The 15,922-nt window shown below is 38.6% G+C and overlaps 1 protein-coding gene across 1 annotated transcript in view; it reads left to right on the top strand.

The window, feature by feature from the left end:
- Positions 1 to 14,776, top strand: part of mfsd8l2 (major facilitator superfamily domain containing 8-like 2) — a 17,833-nt gene extending 3,057 nt beyond the window's left edge. The window contains 8 exon segments of the mRNA XM_067453173.1: positions 15 to 168; positions 171 to 311; positions 644 to 717; positions 6,592 to 6,805; positions 7,735 to 7,857; positions 8,034 to 8,164; positions 9,487 to 9,595; positions 14,645 to 14,776. Of these exon segments, the coding sequence (XP_067309274.1) occupies positions 15 to 168; positions 171 to 311; positions 644 to 717; positions 6,592 to 6,805; positions 7,735 to 7,857; positions 8,034 to 8,164; positions 9,487 to 9,567 (918 nt within the window). The 3' untranslated portion in view covers positions 9,568 to 9,595; positions 14,645 to 14,776.
- Positions 14,777 to 15,922: the final 1,146 nt, after the last annotated feature.

Genomic DNA, 15,922 nt, shown 5'->3' on the forward strand with positions numbered 1-15,922 from the left:
CTTTTTTGACCCAGCTCTTCATGTGCGGGATGTGGCTGCTTATGCAGTTTGCAGTGATGGTCCTTTACTGGGACATCCCACCACTGGACTCATTCCCTGAACATCACACACCCCTCAGAGAGGTCAGAGGAGAAGAAGATGAGCCCCTCATGAGTCTGGAAGATGAAGACAGGTTGCAGCAGTAGACTCAAATAGCCCGGTCAATTCAGAACAGACCGAGACCCAGCTCTCATCCGAATTCCCACCTTCTCCTCCTGATTCCCCGCCTCCAGATACCGCTGACCCTTTTGAAAACTTCAGTGCGAGTCGAGGTGAAGCCCAGAGTTTAATGCCAGATTAAAGTGATTTTTTTTTAGCAGTGCAGTTTAAATTGGTGTGGCATTGATTCCTTCTTTGCTGCATCTGAGGTGCTAATCTGAGAGTAGCGGTCTGAAAACACCTTATTGATCACTTCATTCTGTTTTTGCTCTGCTCTCTGATTGCAGTGTGTGTGTGTGTGGTAGATATCTCCATTATATTCAATCCTGTCTTGGCAGCCTAAATCTCTCTCTCTCTCTCTCTCTCTCTCTCTCTCTCTCTCTCTCTCTCTCTCTCTCTCTCTCTCTCTCTCTCTCTCTCTCTCTCTCTCTCTCTCTCTCTGTAGAGTTTCTGAGGGAGGAGGTGGTGGTTCTCCTTACTGCCCAGTTCATCACTCTCTTCAATCAGACAGCACTCGAGGTAAAAGTCGTCATTTTCAGGGTGGCACCAGTGGCAGTCCTGGTTCACTTGCTGCCTGAAGACCAAATGGGATAAATCTCTTTAAACAACCTAATAACATAGAGTACATTACATGACATTTAAAATGTAAACCGATTTGATACTTGCTGACTGTTCAAACTCATGAAACATATGCACTTCGACAGTGGACAAATGAAATCAATATGTGTTTTCAAAATGGAGGACAGAATGTGAAGATAAAACATTGGGATCTGTGCCTATTATACTCCTAATGATTTTCATGATTATATGATTTTCCTTAAAATATGCCAACTAAAATCTGAAAACTGCATGGCTCTAACTTTCAAGAACTAACTCATCCAGACTGTAAATCAGAGCAAATATCTATGCAAAAATCATGCAGTGTATTACAGCCTTCAGTAATTGTGTTGGTTTATCTACTATTTAAACAGCTTCGTTTTCTTTTCAGACCAAAATTTCTAAAATGAATGCAGCATAGATCTTTCAAAATGACCACTAAACTCAGATCAGAGCCTTCAGGATATGGATCTATTAAAAAAGTCTACCTAGGATGTGTTAGCAGGCTAAAACATACGAACAGCATTTTAAAACATGTTAGCAGTGTTAGAAATATATTAAAACATTAGGAGCATGCTAAAACACACTTGCAAGGTGTCAAAGCATGCTAGCACAGTGTTGGGAATATGCTAGAACTAGAACTAAACTTGTAAACAAAATGTAAAAACCAGCTAAAACATGCTAGCATCATGCCAAAACACACTAACAGTGTTCTAGCTAAATGTTAAAAGATTGTAGAAGCATGCTAAACCAAACTTGCAAGGTGTCAAAACATGCTAGCAATGTGCAAAGGTGTGTTGGGAATGTGCTATCAACATGTAAAATGCTTTCACCGACATGGCTTAGATTAATCCAGGATTATGCCTTAACTTAATTAGGACATTTAAGTAGCTTTTTTTAACATGACTTTAAAAAATACATAATGTGTGCATCTTGAGGCAAAACAATGGCACTGACATATTTTAAGTTCCCTTTTGAGGGAACTCAAACGGTGTCAATGAAGCGTTGGGAATGCCTCTGCGTGATTGAGTCTGAAGCACGTATGTCAAGTAGTCCAATGGCGAGAGAGAACATAGGTTTCAGGCCCTGAAGGTAGTGGCTACCAGTACACCAGAGGTCAGCCTCAAGAGGCTGGTTCCCTTAGTAGATTTTCTAGCAAAATAGAAACTTCTCAAGAATGTATCTCAATGGGTAATGCATCTTGTAGAGAAGAGTTAAAGAATCCAGTTTGGTGAACCTCTATCTCAATACAACATCGTGCTGCTAACATTAGTGCATGTCGAGCAGGCTCTGGTGATGGAACAATAATTAAAAACTCTCTTAGCAAAGGAGGCTATAGAATGGGTCCCTCCACCCGACAGGGATTTGGATGACATTATTGCTTTGTTCTAGGGAAGGATGGATAGTTGCGATCTTCGTCATCTGAATCGTGCAGTCAAGAAACTCAAATTCAAGATGCTAACTCTAAATCAGATCGTGACTCCAATCAGAATTGAGGACTGGTTTGTCACGATAGATCTTAAGGATGCATACTTCCATGTCTCCATCCTTCTGCATCACAGGAAGTCCCAGAGGTTTGCCTTTTTGGGGGCGAAGCATACCAGTATCAGGTCCTTCCATTCTACCTAACTCTGTCACCCCGCAAATTCACAAAATGCATAGATGCAGCGCTGGCACTGCTCAGGCTCCATGGTATTCAGATTCTAAATTTCATCGACAACTGGCTTATCCTAACACAGTTAGAGAAGATGATGGTTTGGCATCAATGAATGTAAAGAAGATTGTGTTTTCTCCACCACAGAGAACCACTTTTTCGGGCATGGTGTGGGGTTCAGTCACGATGTGAGCCATCATATCACCCACTTGTGTAGCTACCATACTCACATTTGTAAAAAAATATCAAGCTAGTCCAGTCACTTACTGTGAAACAGTTTTTTAGGTGTGATGGCTGCAGCTTCTGACATGCTAACTTTTGGCCTGCTGTACAAGAGACCTTTGCAGTGGTGTCTCTGTGCCTTGGTTATATGAAGGAAGCACTGGTTCCTGTACCAGGGTCATGTGTTAGGAGCTCAGTGTCATCGAGTCACTCTCATGACAGATGCTTCTTTCACAGGCAGTAATGGAAGGCTGTGCAGCTTAGGGTCTGTGGAGGAGCCATCATCTTTCTTGACACATTAATTGCCTGGATGTGCTAGCAGTATTCATGGCATTAAAGCATTTTCTCCCAGACCCGAGGGGCCATAATGTGCAGGTCTGCACAGACAACACATCTGTGGTCTCTAACATAAATCATCAAGGGAGTCTGCGCTTGTGCCGCTTTGCAAACTAGTGCACTAGATCCTCTTATGGTTCCAGGGCAAGGTACTCTCTCTCTCTGAGGGCAGTGTACATCATTGGGAGCCAGAATATAGAATATAGGAGCAGACGCACTGTCAAAGCAGAGACTGAGGCCAGGGGAATGGAGACTTCACCTCGAGGAGGTGATGCATATGTGGGAGGTTTACGTCCAAGTGGTGGTGGATCTGTTTGCGTCTCAGAATACAACGCACTGTCCACTTTGGTTCTCCCTCACGCGTCCAGCTCTTCTTGGACTGGATGCTATGGTTCAGACATAGCCAATGCTACGTCTATACGCATTTCCCCTTGTTGCCCTGCTCCCAGGGGTTCTGGAGAAGGTCCGCCGGGAAGCGATAAGTCTACTGCTGGTAGCGCCTTACTGGCCAAGTCAGGTTGGCATTCTCTGACCTAGAGTGTCCCTCCTCGCTGGCTCTCCCCTGTAGAACCCTTCTATCTCAGGCAGGGGGCATGATCTTTTATCCCAGTCCAGAAATATGGAACCTGTGGGTGTGGCCTCTGAGGGGGCCAGCTCATAGATTCGAGTCTCTCAACTAAGGATGTGGAGACCATACTTCACTCCAGAGCTCCAGCCAAGAGAAAAACTTTATGCATTGAAGTAGAGAAAACTTGTGTCTTGAGTTTGCACCTGGGATGGTCAAAGCATTTCAGTACCCTAAACCAGGCTATGTCCCTAAGGTACCGACCAATGTACAGAGGCCTATTGTGTGGCAAGCTTTCTGTCATCTTCCTTTCATGACATTGGGCCAGGAAAGCTGAATCTCATTTATCCAGTTAGAGCACTGGATACATATGTCTACAGAGCTGCCCTGTGGAGTAAATCAGATCAGCTGTTTGTTTTGAAACACCCAACAAGGGCTTTCCAGCAATGAAACAGACTATTAGCAAGTGGATAGTTGAGGCTATTTCCCTTGCATTTGAGGTCACTAATGAGCAGTCACCATTGGCTGTCAGAGCTCATTCTACGAGGAGTATGGCAACCTCCAAGGCCTTACTTTTGATGTATCCCTTCAAGACGTTTGTGATGTGGCAGGCTGGTCCCCTCGTGTGGACCTGGATGCTTCTCTGGGTTCACAGGTACTTATGTCTTGATTGTGCCACAATTTCACATAGACAGGCACATGCAAGTACGCCGTTTGGGTATCTTGTTTTCGAATTCGTCATTGACGCAGTTCCCTCAAAAGGGAGAAGGGAACGAGACACTGCATCATCTTGCCATAGGCTGTTTCTTTAATCCCTGTAAACGACTAGCTTTGGCTAAATTGAAGCTATAATGCTATAGTTGTTCCGGATGTGCCTTTATGGTTTCCTGGTCATGACCCCACCCGTCTGCCATGTTCTGTCTCGCCAGTGGACTAGTTGACATACATGCTTCCCAACGAGTCATTGATGCAGCATTCCATTCCCTTCTCAGGGAACTAGGGTTACAGTCATAACCTGAAAGGATATGTCACTGCAAGCTGCTTTGAGGTAAAACAGCTCAAACGTGCATTTTAGTCAGGGACTAGTTTTAAGCCTTATCTGTAAAACCTGGGGAAACCAGCAAGCAACATTAAACATGCTATCAGCATGCTACACTCTAAAAAATGCTGGGTTAAAAACAACCCAAGTTGGGTTGAAAATGCACCGACCCAACAATTGAGTTGTTTTAACCCAATGGTTGAGTTGTTTTAACCCAGTGGTTGAGTTGTTTTAACCCAGTGGTTGGGTTAAATGTTGCTTAAGACAACCCAATTGCTGGGTAAGAACAACTCAACCATTGGGTTAAAACAAACCAATTGTTGGGTCGGTGCATTTTCAACCCAACTTGGGTTGTTTTTAACCCAGCATTTTTTAGAGTGTAACATCAAGCTAAACAGTATTCTTGCTAAATGTTAAAACATGCTAGCCACATGCTAAAATATGCTAGAAATGTGCTAGCAATATTAGCACAATGTTATCACTGTGTTAACAACATTTATTAGCAGTGTAGCAAAATATGGTTACAGCCTTGCGGTAAAACTAGTTCGTAAATGATATGGGCCCACAATATAGTAGGTGGTCTTAACTACTATGTACAAACATTTTAATTAATAATTTGATACAATGCACTTATTGTGTACATAAATGTTTTTACATTGTACTTACATAAAAAAATACCTGCATGTAATTACATCTGTAATTAATTTCTGTAGTTACTTTTGTAATTACACAGTTCCTTTAAACCTAACCCTACTCTTAAACTTGCCCATACCACCACACCTGTCCCTAACTCTACCCGTATCCCACCTCAATATCAGTAAAAGTGCTTTGCAATACAATTTGAACACAATAAGTACATTGTAGTTATTTTTGATGTAATTACATAGTACTTAAGGAAACCTAATATAACGTGGGGCCAATGAGGAAGCATATATATATTTTTTAAACTTGCTTAATGTTCTAAAATTGCAACATGATAAAATGTACTAGCAACATGTTAAAACATGCTATAGAGTTCATGTTAAAACCTGATAACCCCCAAAAATTATATTCAAAGGAAGCTCTTTTCATATAAAGACATAAAGACTTATAATGTGTGAGACAAAGCAGTAATCATGCCCCCCCCCCCCCCCCAAAAAAACCCCTCAGATAATTTGTTTTTACTGCAAAAAAAAACTGAATTAAATTAGCCTATTTAAAAAAATCAAAGCCTTATTCCAGGTTCAATACGCCAAGCTCAGTCAACAGTAATCGTAGTAAAATGTTTATTACCACAAATAAATATTTGAGTCATCCCTCATTTTGTTAAAAAAAATGAGGTTCTTCACTGTGTAAGTGAATAGGGTCAGCATTTTGATATTTTTAAAAGCAGAAATTTTAAGCTTATAATATCACAAAAACACTCAAAATATTATAATGATGTTATTTTGGAAGTTGCATTCAAAATGTGCTTTAAATGGACAAAGTGCTTTAATCTGAAAGCCAGTCACCAGACCCCCCACACTGTCCTAAATTTATCTGAGCTACTAAATAATGTCTCACAAATTATGATTGATTAGGCTCACAGCAGTAGGACCCTTTAAATCTAATTTAGTGTAATCTAATCTCAACTTTGATTTAATATAATCAGGTATTTGAAATTGACACACATTTACCTTCCCGGTTGCCTGACCTAGATACACGACAAACTGATAATAAAGTTCTGGATGTTCTTTTTCATTAGCTTTTCCCCCTCTCAGATATATCATGTCTAGGTTTCTTCTTTCATATCAAATAAATTTTTTCCCCCATGAAAAGAATGTACTGGATACATTATAATCTTACATTTACTTGACATTGACCGAAGAAAATGTGAGTGTTGCTTCCTCATGTAAGACTTGGTATTAATTATGAGTTGTTTTGTAATTGTGTTGCTATGTGGTTGCTAGGGTTTTGCGAGTGGTTTATGTCTGTGCACCCGCTTCCTGCTCTCATCTCCAGACCATGGTGACCCCTCTGACGCAGAAGTACTTTGGCTTCGGTGAGCTGGGGAACAGTGTGATGTACAGCCTGTGTGGGGTGGAGGTAATTGCAGGTTTCTTCCTGGTGCGCTGGCTGAGCCGTGTGCTGGAGGACCGGGTGGTGCTGGCGGTGGGGTTGCTCATCTGCAGCGGGGCTTGTGTCTGGTGTCTCATCTTCCTGGCCAATCCACAGGGTGTGTGTATGTGTGTGTGCCTGGCAGACATCCAGAGAAACTGCCATACACCTGGGCATGGACAGACACAATATGCCTGCCCAGTTTGGTGCCAGCTCGATGATATGCACTATTAGTATCTATCTATCTATCTATCTATCTATCTATCTATCTATCTATCTATCTATCTATCTATCTATCTATCTATCTATCTATCTATCTATCTATCTATCTATCTATCTATCTATCTATCTATCTATCTATCTATCTATCTATCTATCTATCTATCTACCCCACCGACCCACCCACCCACCCACCCACCGATCTATCTATCTATCTATCTATCTATCTATCTATCTATCTATCTATCTATCTATCTATCTATCTATCTATCTATCTATCTATCTATCTATCTATCTATCTATCTATCCATCCATCCATCCATCCATCCATCCATCCATCCATCCATCCATCCATCGATCGATCGATCGATCGATCGATCGATCGATCGATCGATCTATCTATCTATCTATCTATCTATCTATCTATCTATCTATCTATCTATCTATCTATCTATCTATCTATCTATCTATCTATCTATCTATCTATCTATCTATCTATCTATCTATCTATCCATCCATCCATCCATCCATCCATCCATCCATCCATCCATCCATCCATCCATCCATCCACCCACCCATCCATCCACCCACATAAACACCCACCCACCCACCCACCCACTTATCCATCCATCCATCCATCCATCCATCCATCCATCCATCCATCCATCCATCCATCCATCCATCCATCCTTCCATCCATCCATCCATCCATCCATCCATCCATCCACCCATTCATCCATCCATCCATCCTATATCTGTATAGTCTGTCTGTCTGTTTCTGTCTTTGGTATTCTCGCTCTTATTCTCAATAGATATCTCTTTTGCTCAGGTGGTTTTGCGTTCGAGTTGATTGAGTTTATCATCGGAGTGTTCCTGCAGTTACTGGGACTTCCTTTCGTTGCCGTGTCTCAGGTGTCCCTTTTTTCTAAGGTTACAGCTGAGAAAACACAAGGTGAGAAACAAAAAGAAGTCCATTGTGAATCCAATAAGAGACATAAGAGATACATAGATGAGATCAGCATGTAACACTTACTGTATGTTTGTATAGGTGTCACATTTTGTCACTGTTTATATATTCTAAACTACACACGAATCTGATGACTGCTTGTTGTGTGTGTGTGTCTGCAGGTTTTAGTCAGGGTGTGCGTCGTTCAGTCGGGGGTCTTGCCACCATTCTCGGTCCCCTGTGGGCAGGGGGTCTAATAGGAAATCTATATGTGATGCTGGGTATGATGATGCTTCTACTGACCCTCATCATGGTGCGTACACAGACTCATTATGGCTGATTCTGTAACATTATCAGAGATTTCTCTCAGTGTGTCATAACACACATCATTTACCAGCTCAATTAAGTTTACATTTATTGCTTTGTGCAAACAGTGTCGTTTATGGTTCCAGTCAACTGAAAAAATATCTATTAAATGGAGACTGTAGGTTCATTTTGGCCTTTTCCTTTCAAAAAGTTGATTTGGAAATAAGTGTAAATGTTAGATTGGAAACATTTCATCAGACAGAGAATGCCTTCAAGTGTTGAAAAACTGTATTGTGGAATCTCAAGTCACATACATTATAATATGTTTGTATGTATCGTCAGAAAAGTAAAAGATTGACAGTTATTTATTCATGTGCTAACACGTCAAGAAATTTTGTATTAAATAAAGTAAAGTAATAAATAATATTAATTTAAATTAATTTAATTTAATGCTGAAACTTCCATGAATTTTGAATTAGTAATTATTTAGGCCTACTGTAATAAAAAAAAAAAAACATTAAAAAAAATACTGGCAACAGGGTGGACAATTTAGGATTGTCCCCTTTTGACACAGATAGCAAAATATAAAAAAAGTGATTAAAAAAGGAAAAAGGAAACTAACTTGGCTTGTAGATTTTTAATAGTGCATATACTGCATATATATATATATATATGTGTGTGTGTGTGTGTGTGTGTGTGTGTGTGTGTGTGTGTGTGTGTGTGTGTGTGTGTGTGTGTGTGTGTGTGAGCCTGTTTATGTGGTTTATGAGGACACAAATTTGTATAACTACATGGGTATTACACTGGTATTACACTATAAATGTGGTTTATGAGGACATATCAAATGTCCTCATAATTCAAATGGCCTTAAAAACATACTAAATGATGTTTTTTTGAGAAAGTAAAAATGCAGAATGTTTCCTGTGATGGGTAGGTTTAGGGGCAGGGGCAGTGTAAGGGGATAGAAAATACGGTTTGTACAGTATAAAAACCATTACGCCTATGGAGAGTCCCTGTAAACCACATAGACCAACATGTGTGTGTGTGTGTGTGTGTGTGTGTGTGTGTGTGTGTGTGTGTGTGTGTGTGTGTTATGGGTTAACACACTTATTCAGATAAAAGAAAATAAATCATAAAATCCATGTTTTCTGTCACATATTAAGGAAATTAATTTAAATATGTTCATTATAACACATTATAACAATAAAAATTCGGTGTCAGATCTTCAATGTATTTATAATAATGAGGGACACATTTTGTACCTTTTGTTTCGGTTCACATTTTGCATGACCTTTAACGCTGAGACTAATGGTGACTTATTCTGGTCAGATCATGATGGTGTTGTCCTATGAAAAGCTGGTGGAGCCGCCCAGGGTGGAGCACGCCCAGGACTCAGAGAATGGAGGATAGACACCACCCTTCAATTTACAGGATACAGGTGAGACAGTGGTAAGACAGACTTACCTTGTATATTGGTGAAGTGTGTAATGTCTGTGTCAGCAGCATGACTATATGAAATTGAAAAATAATCAGATGAAATACAACAGATAGTTCCACTATAAATTCGTGCCATTGGCTGAGCCCAAACGGTCGAGGCTCTTGCAGGGTGTTTTAACAACACCATCTTGCCTCAATTTTTTAAAAGCCAAAAATAGATTTATATTTTTAAATCTGTCTCGTGCTAGTGGGGAGTTTGGGCTGTGCACGTTTGTGGTACCATAAGCCCATCAGGATAATCATGATGTCATTTTCCTGCATCTCCAGAGTCATTTATTGCTCGTCTCAGCTAACAAAAATGTTCTAAGAACATTTGGCGGTAACATTTTAGATTACAGCCCGGAAAGTGCTGCATAAGTAAAGTGAATTTACAGCATAACTTTTGGTCGTTATAGTGTAAGTATAAAGTATGTATGTGTAAATATAAGGGAACAATGTGTAATATTTGGGGAATAAAGGGGTAACTATCAGGAAAATTAACAACTGATTTATACTGTAAGTATTTTTTTTTATTAAGGGGTAATTATATGTGCAGAGTAAGTGGTGCTTGTTCCCCTCTTGTTTCATGTAGTTACAGGCTACAATAAACAACACACGCAAAATCTGATATCACGTGGAAACATTTATTTGAAAAACAACTTAATTCAAAACAGATTTATGACACTTTTTATTTATTTTTAAATAAATGTACTGACAGAAAGAGGCGCATTTTGTGCTTTTTGTTGTTTTTCTTGTTTGGCTTCTCCTCCTCTTGTTCGTCTTCTTCTTTTTTGTTATCTCCACTCTTAAGAGGAATCCCATGTCTTTTGATATTTTGTATTATTATTAATTACAAGAAAAAGTACACCCAGAAATGTTCTTATAATTTACAGATCTTTGCATCCTACCAACTGTTAACAGCACAATGTATGAGGAAAAAAAAGCTTTATGCTTTTATGACGTTCTTGCACAAATTTAATCTCTGCGAGAACTGGCATCTCTGTCTTGTTTCTTATTTCTATTATGATATTATGTTATTGTTTGCATACTGTTGTAAACATTAATAATAATAATACAATAAAAAAAAAAAACTATATAAAAAAATAGACAGCATCCAACATCCGCGTGACCAGAGTTGCACACACAGATGACTGTTGGTCACCGATAGTTACAGTTTAAAAATGTAAAAATATTGGTATTTTTCTTACAAACACTTATCGTTTCACTTCAGAAAACATTCATGCATACGTTGGGATCGTATGGATTTCTGTCATTGTGCTGTTTGATGCGTTTATTTTTTCGTTTATATTGTTATCAGATTGTGTAGTTGTCTTTTATTGCATTTACCCTGTAACTACATGAAACAAGAGGGGAACAAGCACTACTTTAATTAACAGCCTGTAGATACATACATACCCTGTAACTATATGAATAATTACCCCTTAATAATAAAAAAATACTTCGCATAAATTATTTGTTAATTTTCCTGATAATTGCCCCTTTATTCAGCAAATATTACATACTGTTCCCTTATATCTACACAAAAGTATTTTATTGTTACACTATAATTACCAAAAGTGAAGCTGTAAATTTGCTATAGTTTACAGCCCAGAAAGTACTGTGTAAGTAAATAAAGCGTTACCCATTTGGTAAAAATTCCCATTAAGTTATTTAGAAAACATTATTTCGGAAATGTTTTTAAATATTTATTTTCTTGGGTATATGAACATTAAAGGCACAATATGTAAGATTTTTAGATAAAACTACTATTCAAAAACCACTAGAACATTGTTATATATTTTGTTGACCCATGTACTTACATTATCCCAAACGTTTCCAACAGTGTTTAAATTAAAAGAAATCAGCTATTTTAACCAGGACACGGACTGTGTCTTTGCGACGCCTGTTAATGATCTCATATCTGCACTACCCTTGATTTTCATAGAAACCATGGCAACACCAAAGATGCTTTAATACAGTATGTATTTTATTAGACAGATGAGCAACTTTCTGAATATACATTTATCAACAGAAAATAAATAATTGTTATACAGTGCAACACAATTAGTCTTAGCTTGTTTTCTTAATTCGCCGCTTGTAAAGTTTTCACCATGCCTCAGACAACATTATTCTGTCAAATTGCTAACATAAGCAGAGAGAGCTTTCTCCACAATACAATATATTTTAAAGGGGTCATATAATGGTACATGCACTTTTACAAGCTGATTGTATAGAAATGTGTGTTGGCAGTGCCTGTACACAACCATCCTATAATGATACCATCCGGTGTTTAAAAAAAAAAAATCCCATTATATATTTTCCTCTGTCTCAAATCGAGCCGTTCACACGGTCAGACACCCCTCCTACAACTGTTGATTGACAAGCAGCCTCAGACCGCGCGCTGAGCAAGCTGTCATCAGCACAGTCCACTATTACGCTGGAGCAGAATGGCGTCTAAGTGTTGTGGTGTTCTGTTCTTGAGTGTGATATTGAACACAGCAGTCATTCTCATGTTCCTAAATCCGAACCGCTTAAGACACAGTGGCTGAGTTTTGTTTTCATCATTGCTTTTATGTTTGCGCAAACCGCGAAGCATTTCTCACCAGACTGCTTTATAACCGAAGGTCAGTAACTAATAAAGCAGATTTTGCTCAGAAGCTGCTCTTGAATAAAGGATTCGGATCTGTAACAGCACTTCGTGTTCCTGCTGCCCCTCCAGAAGTAGTGAGTGTAGTTTGAAACGCTTGCACGCTTCACGATGAATGCGGCTGAAGTGGGTAAATTAAATTAGGGCATGACTTTCTCAATATAATTCATAATCCCACGTTTTTTAATGAACAATGCGTTATGGTTATTGTGTTATTACAAACTGTGTATGCTGGTTTTAAAGTTAACGTGGACATGGTAACACTACACTAAGCTTAATTATGTAGAGTAGATGGTTTATAACAATGTTTGTTACTGTAAAAAAAAAAAGAAAAAAAAGAATTGTGTTGTAACAGTTATTACACTGTAAAAAAATATTTACCTGGTTGCCTTAAAATGTTGAGTTCATTTAAATTAAAAAATTTGAGTTAATACAATGAACATTTTTTGAGAATCGACTACCTTTATTCAAATATTATTAAAAGATTTTGTAAGTATATTGTGTAATTGTGTGTTTTATTTGTGATGCAGTGAAACATGCCAAATTGTGTTATTTTCATGATTTATCACATTTTTTATGTGGTTCAGATTCAATAGTATTTTGGGTTTCTATTTATTAAACCAATTTCCTTCATTGTACCAACTCAATTTTTTATTTAAATAAACTAAACATTTTATGGCAATCAGGTAACTTACTTTTTAAGTTAAACCAACAAAAAATGTTTTTAGTGTTGATAACGTTACGCATTACTGACAAACCGACATTAACAGAAAAAAAACTTTTTATTGGTATTAGCTGTAACAATATGTCAATGAACTAACATACACATCAGTAAACATATAGCATTCGTATCTGACTATGCTAACGTTACCCTGCCAGTACATAAAAACAGAACAAAGTGACATTACATTTACCAAGCATTCAGAAATGTCCTGTTTAGCCTTAATTGTCGAATTTCGGGTCCAATTGATAGAGTTGCACTGATGCGTCCTCAGAGACTCGTCGTCATTCTCTCACCTCTACTGTTGTCAAGGGCAACAGCTCCACGCGCCCGGCCCACAGAACAGAGGTACAAAGATGTACCTTTTTACTTTTGTAAAAGGGCACCGCCCCAGTGACAGCACTGTACCACTGTACTCAGTGTAATAATGAGATTTTTTAATTAAAGTATATTACAAAGTTTTCATTTAGACAATCATATTAACTTGTACAAAATACCATTAAGTATAATTGTTTTAGCCATGTAAAACCGCACTGCGTTACCCAACCCGTGGTGTTTCACGCAGGTGTCTCTCATTAGCATTCGCTCCAAAGGGCTCCAGGCACGTCCTGCTTCATACCACCATGATGTTAATAAAACTTGAATACATTTTCTCATCCATGAACATGATTTCTGCCCTAGTCCATCAGATTCCATTCCATCGGCTGTGGAGGTGAAGAGTCAAGACTACAACTCCCATGATTCCATGCTAATTCACAGCAACATCAAGCTACACCTTTGTTTTAAATAAGCGGCCTCTAGCAGCGGAACTTACGTACTGTGCCTTTAAGGGAACATTCCATGTTAGGGTTTTGCAAACATTATAGGAAAGTTATTTTTGAATGTTATCTAGCATGTTAGCATGTTTGTGCTAACGTATTCAAAACATAGACCAGACAACTTTGAATGAACCTTAATGTAATAGAAGAACATTTGTTCATAAGAGATTTTATTGGCCTGAGTGCAAAGATGGCAGATTGTAAATCACATATTTCTGTGGCGTCTTACGCAAGCTAATTATCTACTGGTGAGATAGCATGGTAATATTATAGTGATACTCCAGATATTATTATAGTGCTCCTCACTTATGTCATGTTTATGTCATCTTATTTCAGCTTATGCCATCTTAACATCCCCTATGTCATGCGTATGTCACTTTTGTCATCACTTATGTCATTCTATCAGAATGTTCAAACTTTTTTTGTCAGAATGTTCAAACATTCAGAGCAATGTTCTGATAACACAATTTATTGAGTTAGAAAATTAATTTTTAAAGAGAAAGAAAATCAATGTGTTCATTTGTGTTTTCACTGTGTACAATCTGGATGAAATATTGTCCATTTGAACAGACTGAAATTCCATTTTTTTCTGCACTGCCAGAGTTAAACTGATACAGACTCCAGCCATGCAGCCTTAAACTGCAATATAGAAACGTCTAAACTGAAAACAGAACAAAATGTACAACCTAAAGTGGGCCACCGAATAACAAATGCTATAATCCGCTATAGCGACAGTCAACATTATAACACAAAATTACACTCTCTGCAGTATGACAAAAGCTGTCATTGGTAAATGAATTTATCTGTGTGATTTTCATATTTCAGCACAGAGCAAGAGCCCCTCTCTCTGTGGTCTGTCTGCCAAAGTTTAGCGCTCGTGTTGGGCTGTACAGAGCAGATGCTGAAACAGTGGGAGATAAGAGGCCCTGCCAGGGCTAGCAGACCGAGAACAGCGAGAAGGGCACACACACACACACACACACACACACACACACACACACACACACACACACACACACACACACACACACACACACACCACACACACACACACACGCACGCACGCACGCACGCACGCACACACACACTTACATTTGATATAATACATCCAACCTTAATTCTGACACAATTTGGTTTTATGCTTATGATTTTTATATTCTGTAATGTTTTATAATTTAGTCCTTATCAATTCTGGTTTCATTATGCATTGTTTAGGCTATTTACTGAATGACTCTTCTAATGTTCATGTCTTATATGATTTGAGGATCCCCTCATTTGCTCATATGGAGGAGTATGAATTTGAAGTGAATGAACACATGATGGCGCTATTGTGCCTTAAAGCGATTGACATTGAACGGAGCCGCACGACTCTCTTTGCATGAGAATGTGTGTGTGTGTGTGTGTGTGTGTGTGTGTGTGTGTGTGTGTGTGTGTGTGTGTGTGTGTACATATTTTTATAGCCTGGTGGGGACTTCAACCTGAATGCACACATACTCATGGGCACTCGTGTCACTGTGGGGGACCTTAATTGAGGTCCCCATGGGTACAAAAGCTTATGAATTATACAGTTATTTTGAAAATGTAAAAAATGCTGAAATGTTTGTGTGACGGGTAGGTTTAGGGGTAGTGGTAGTGTAGGGGGCTATAGTGTATATAGACTATATAATTTGTACAGTATAAAAACCATTATGTCTATGGCGAGTCCTCAGAAATATAACGCGCTAGACTGTGTGTGTGTGTGTGTGTGTGTGTGTGTGTGTGTGTGTGTGTGTGTGTGTGTGTGTGTGAGAGAGGGGGGGGGATAAACTAAGTTTCTCAAAAACAAATGATTCATGCAGCTATTCTGCACAGATTATCGGCCATTTCTTTGGATATTTACTCATCTTCAGAGGGAAATGTAATATTTATGCGTCCTCTGGTGCATAAAATCTGCTTATTGTTTTAAACATTATTACTGTAAACTCATTAAAATCTGTGTTCACCAAATATAGGAGCTTTAAATTAATAAATCAAACAACATTACTGTGCCATTCTGTCATTCAATAGTCCAGCCTTTTCTGGGGTGTGCTTATATATCCAGATTTTTTTCTTTTCTATACATAA

Source organism: Pseudorasbora parva, chromosome 9 (genome assembly GCF_024679245.1).
Source record: "Pseudorasbora parva isolate DD20220531a chromosome 9, ASM2467924v1, whole genome shotgun sequence".
NCBI lineage: Eukaryota > Metazoa > Chordata > Actinopteri > Cypriniformes > Gobionidae > Pseudorasbora > Pseudorasbora parva.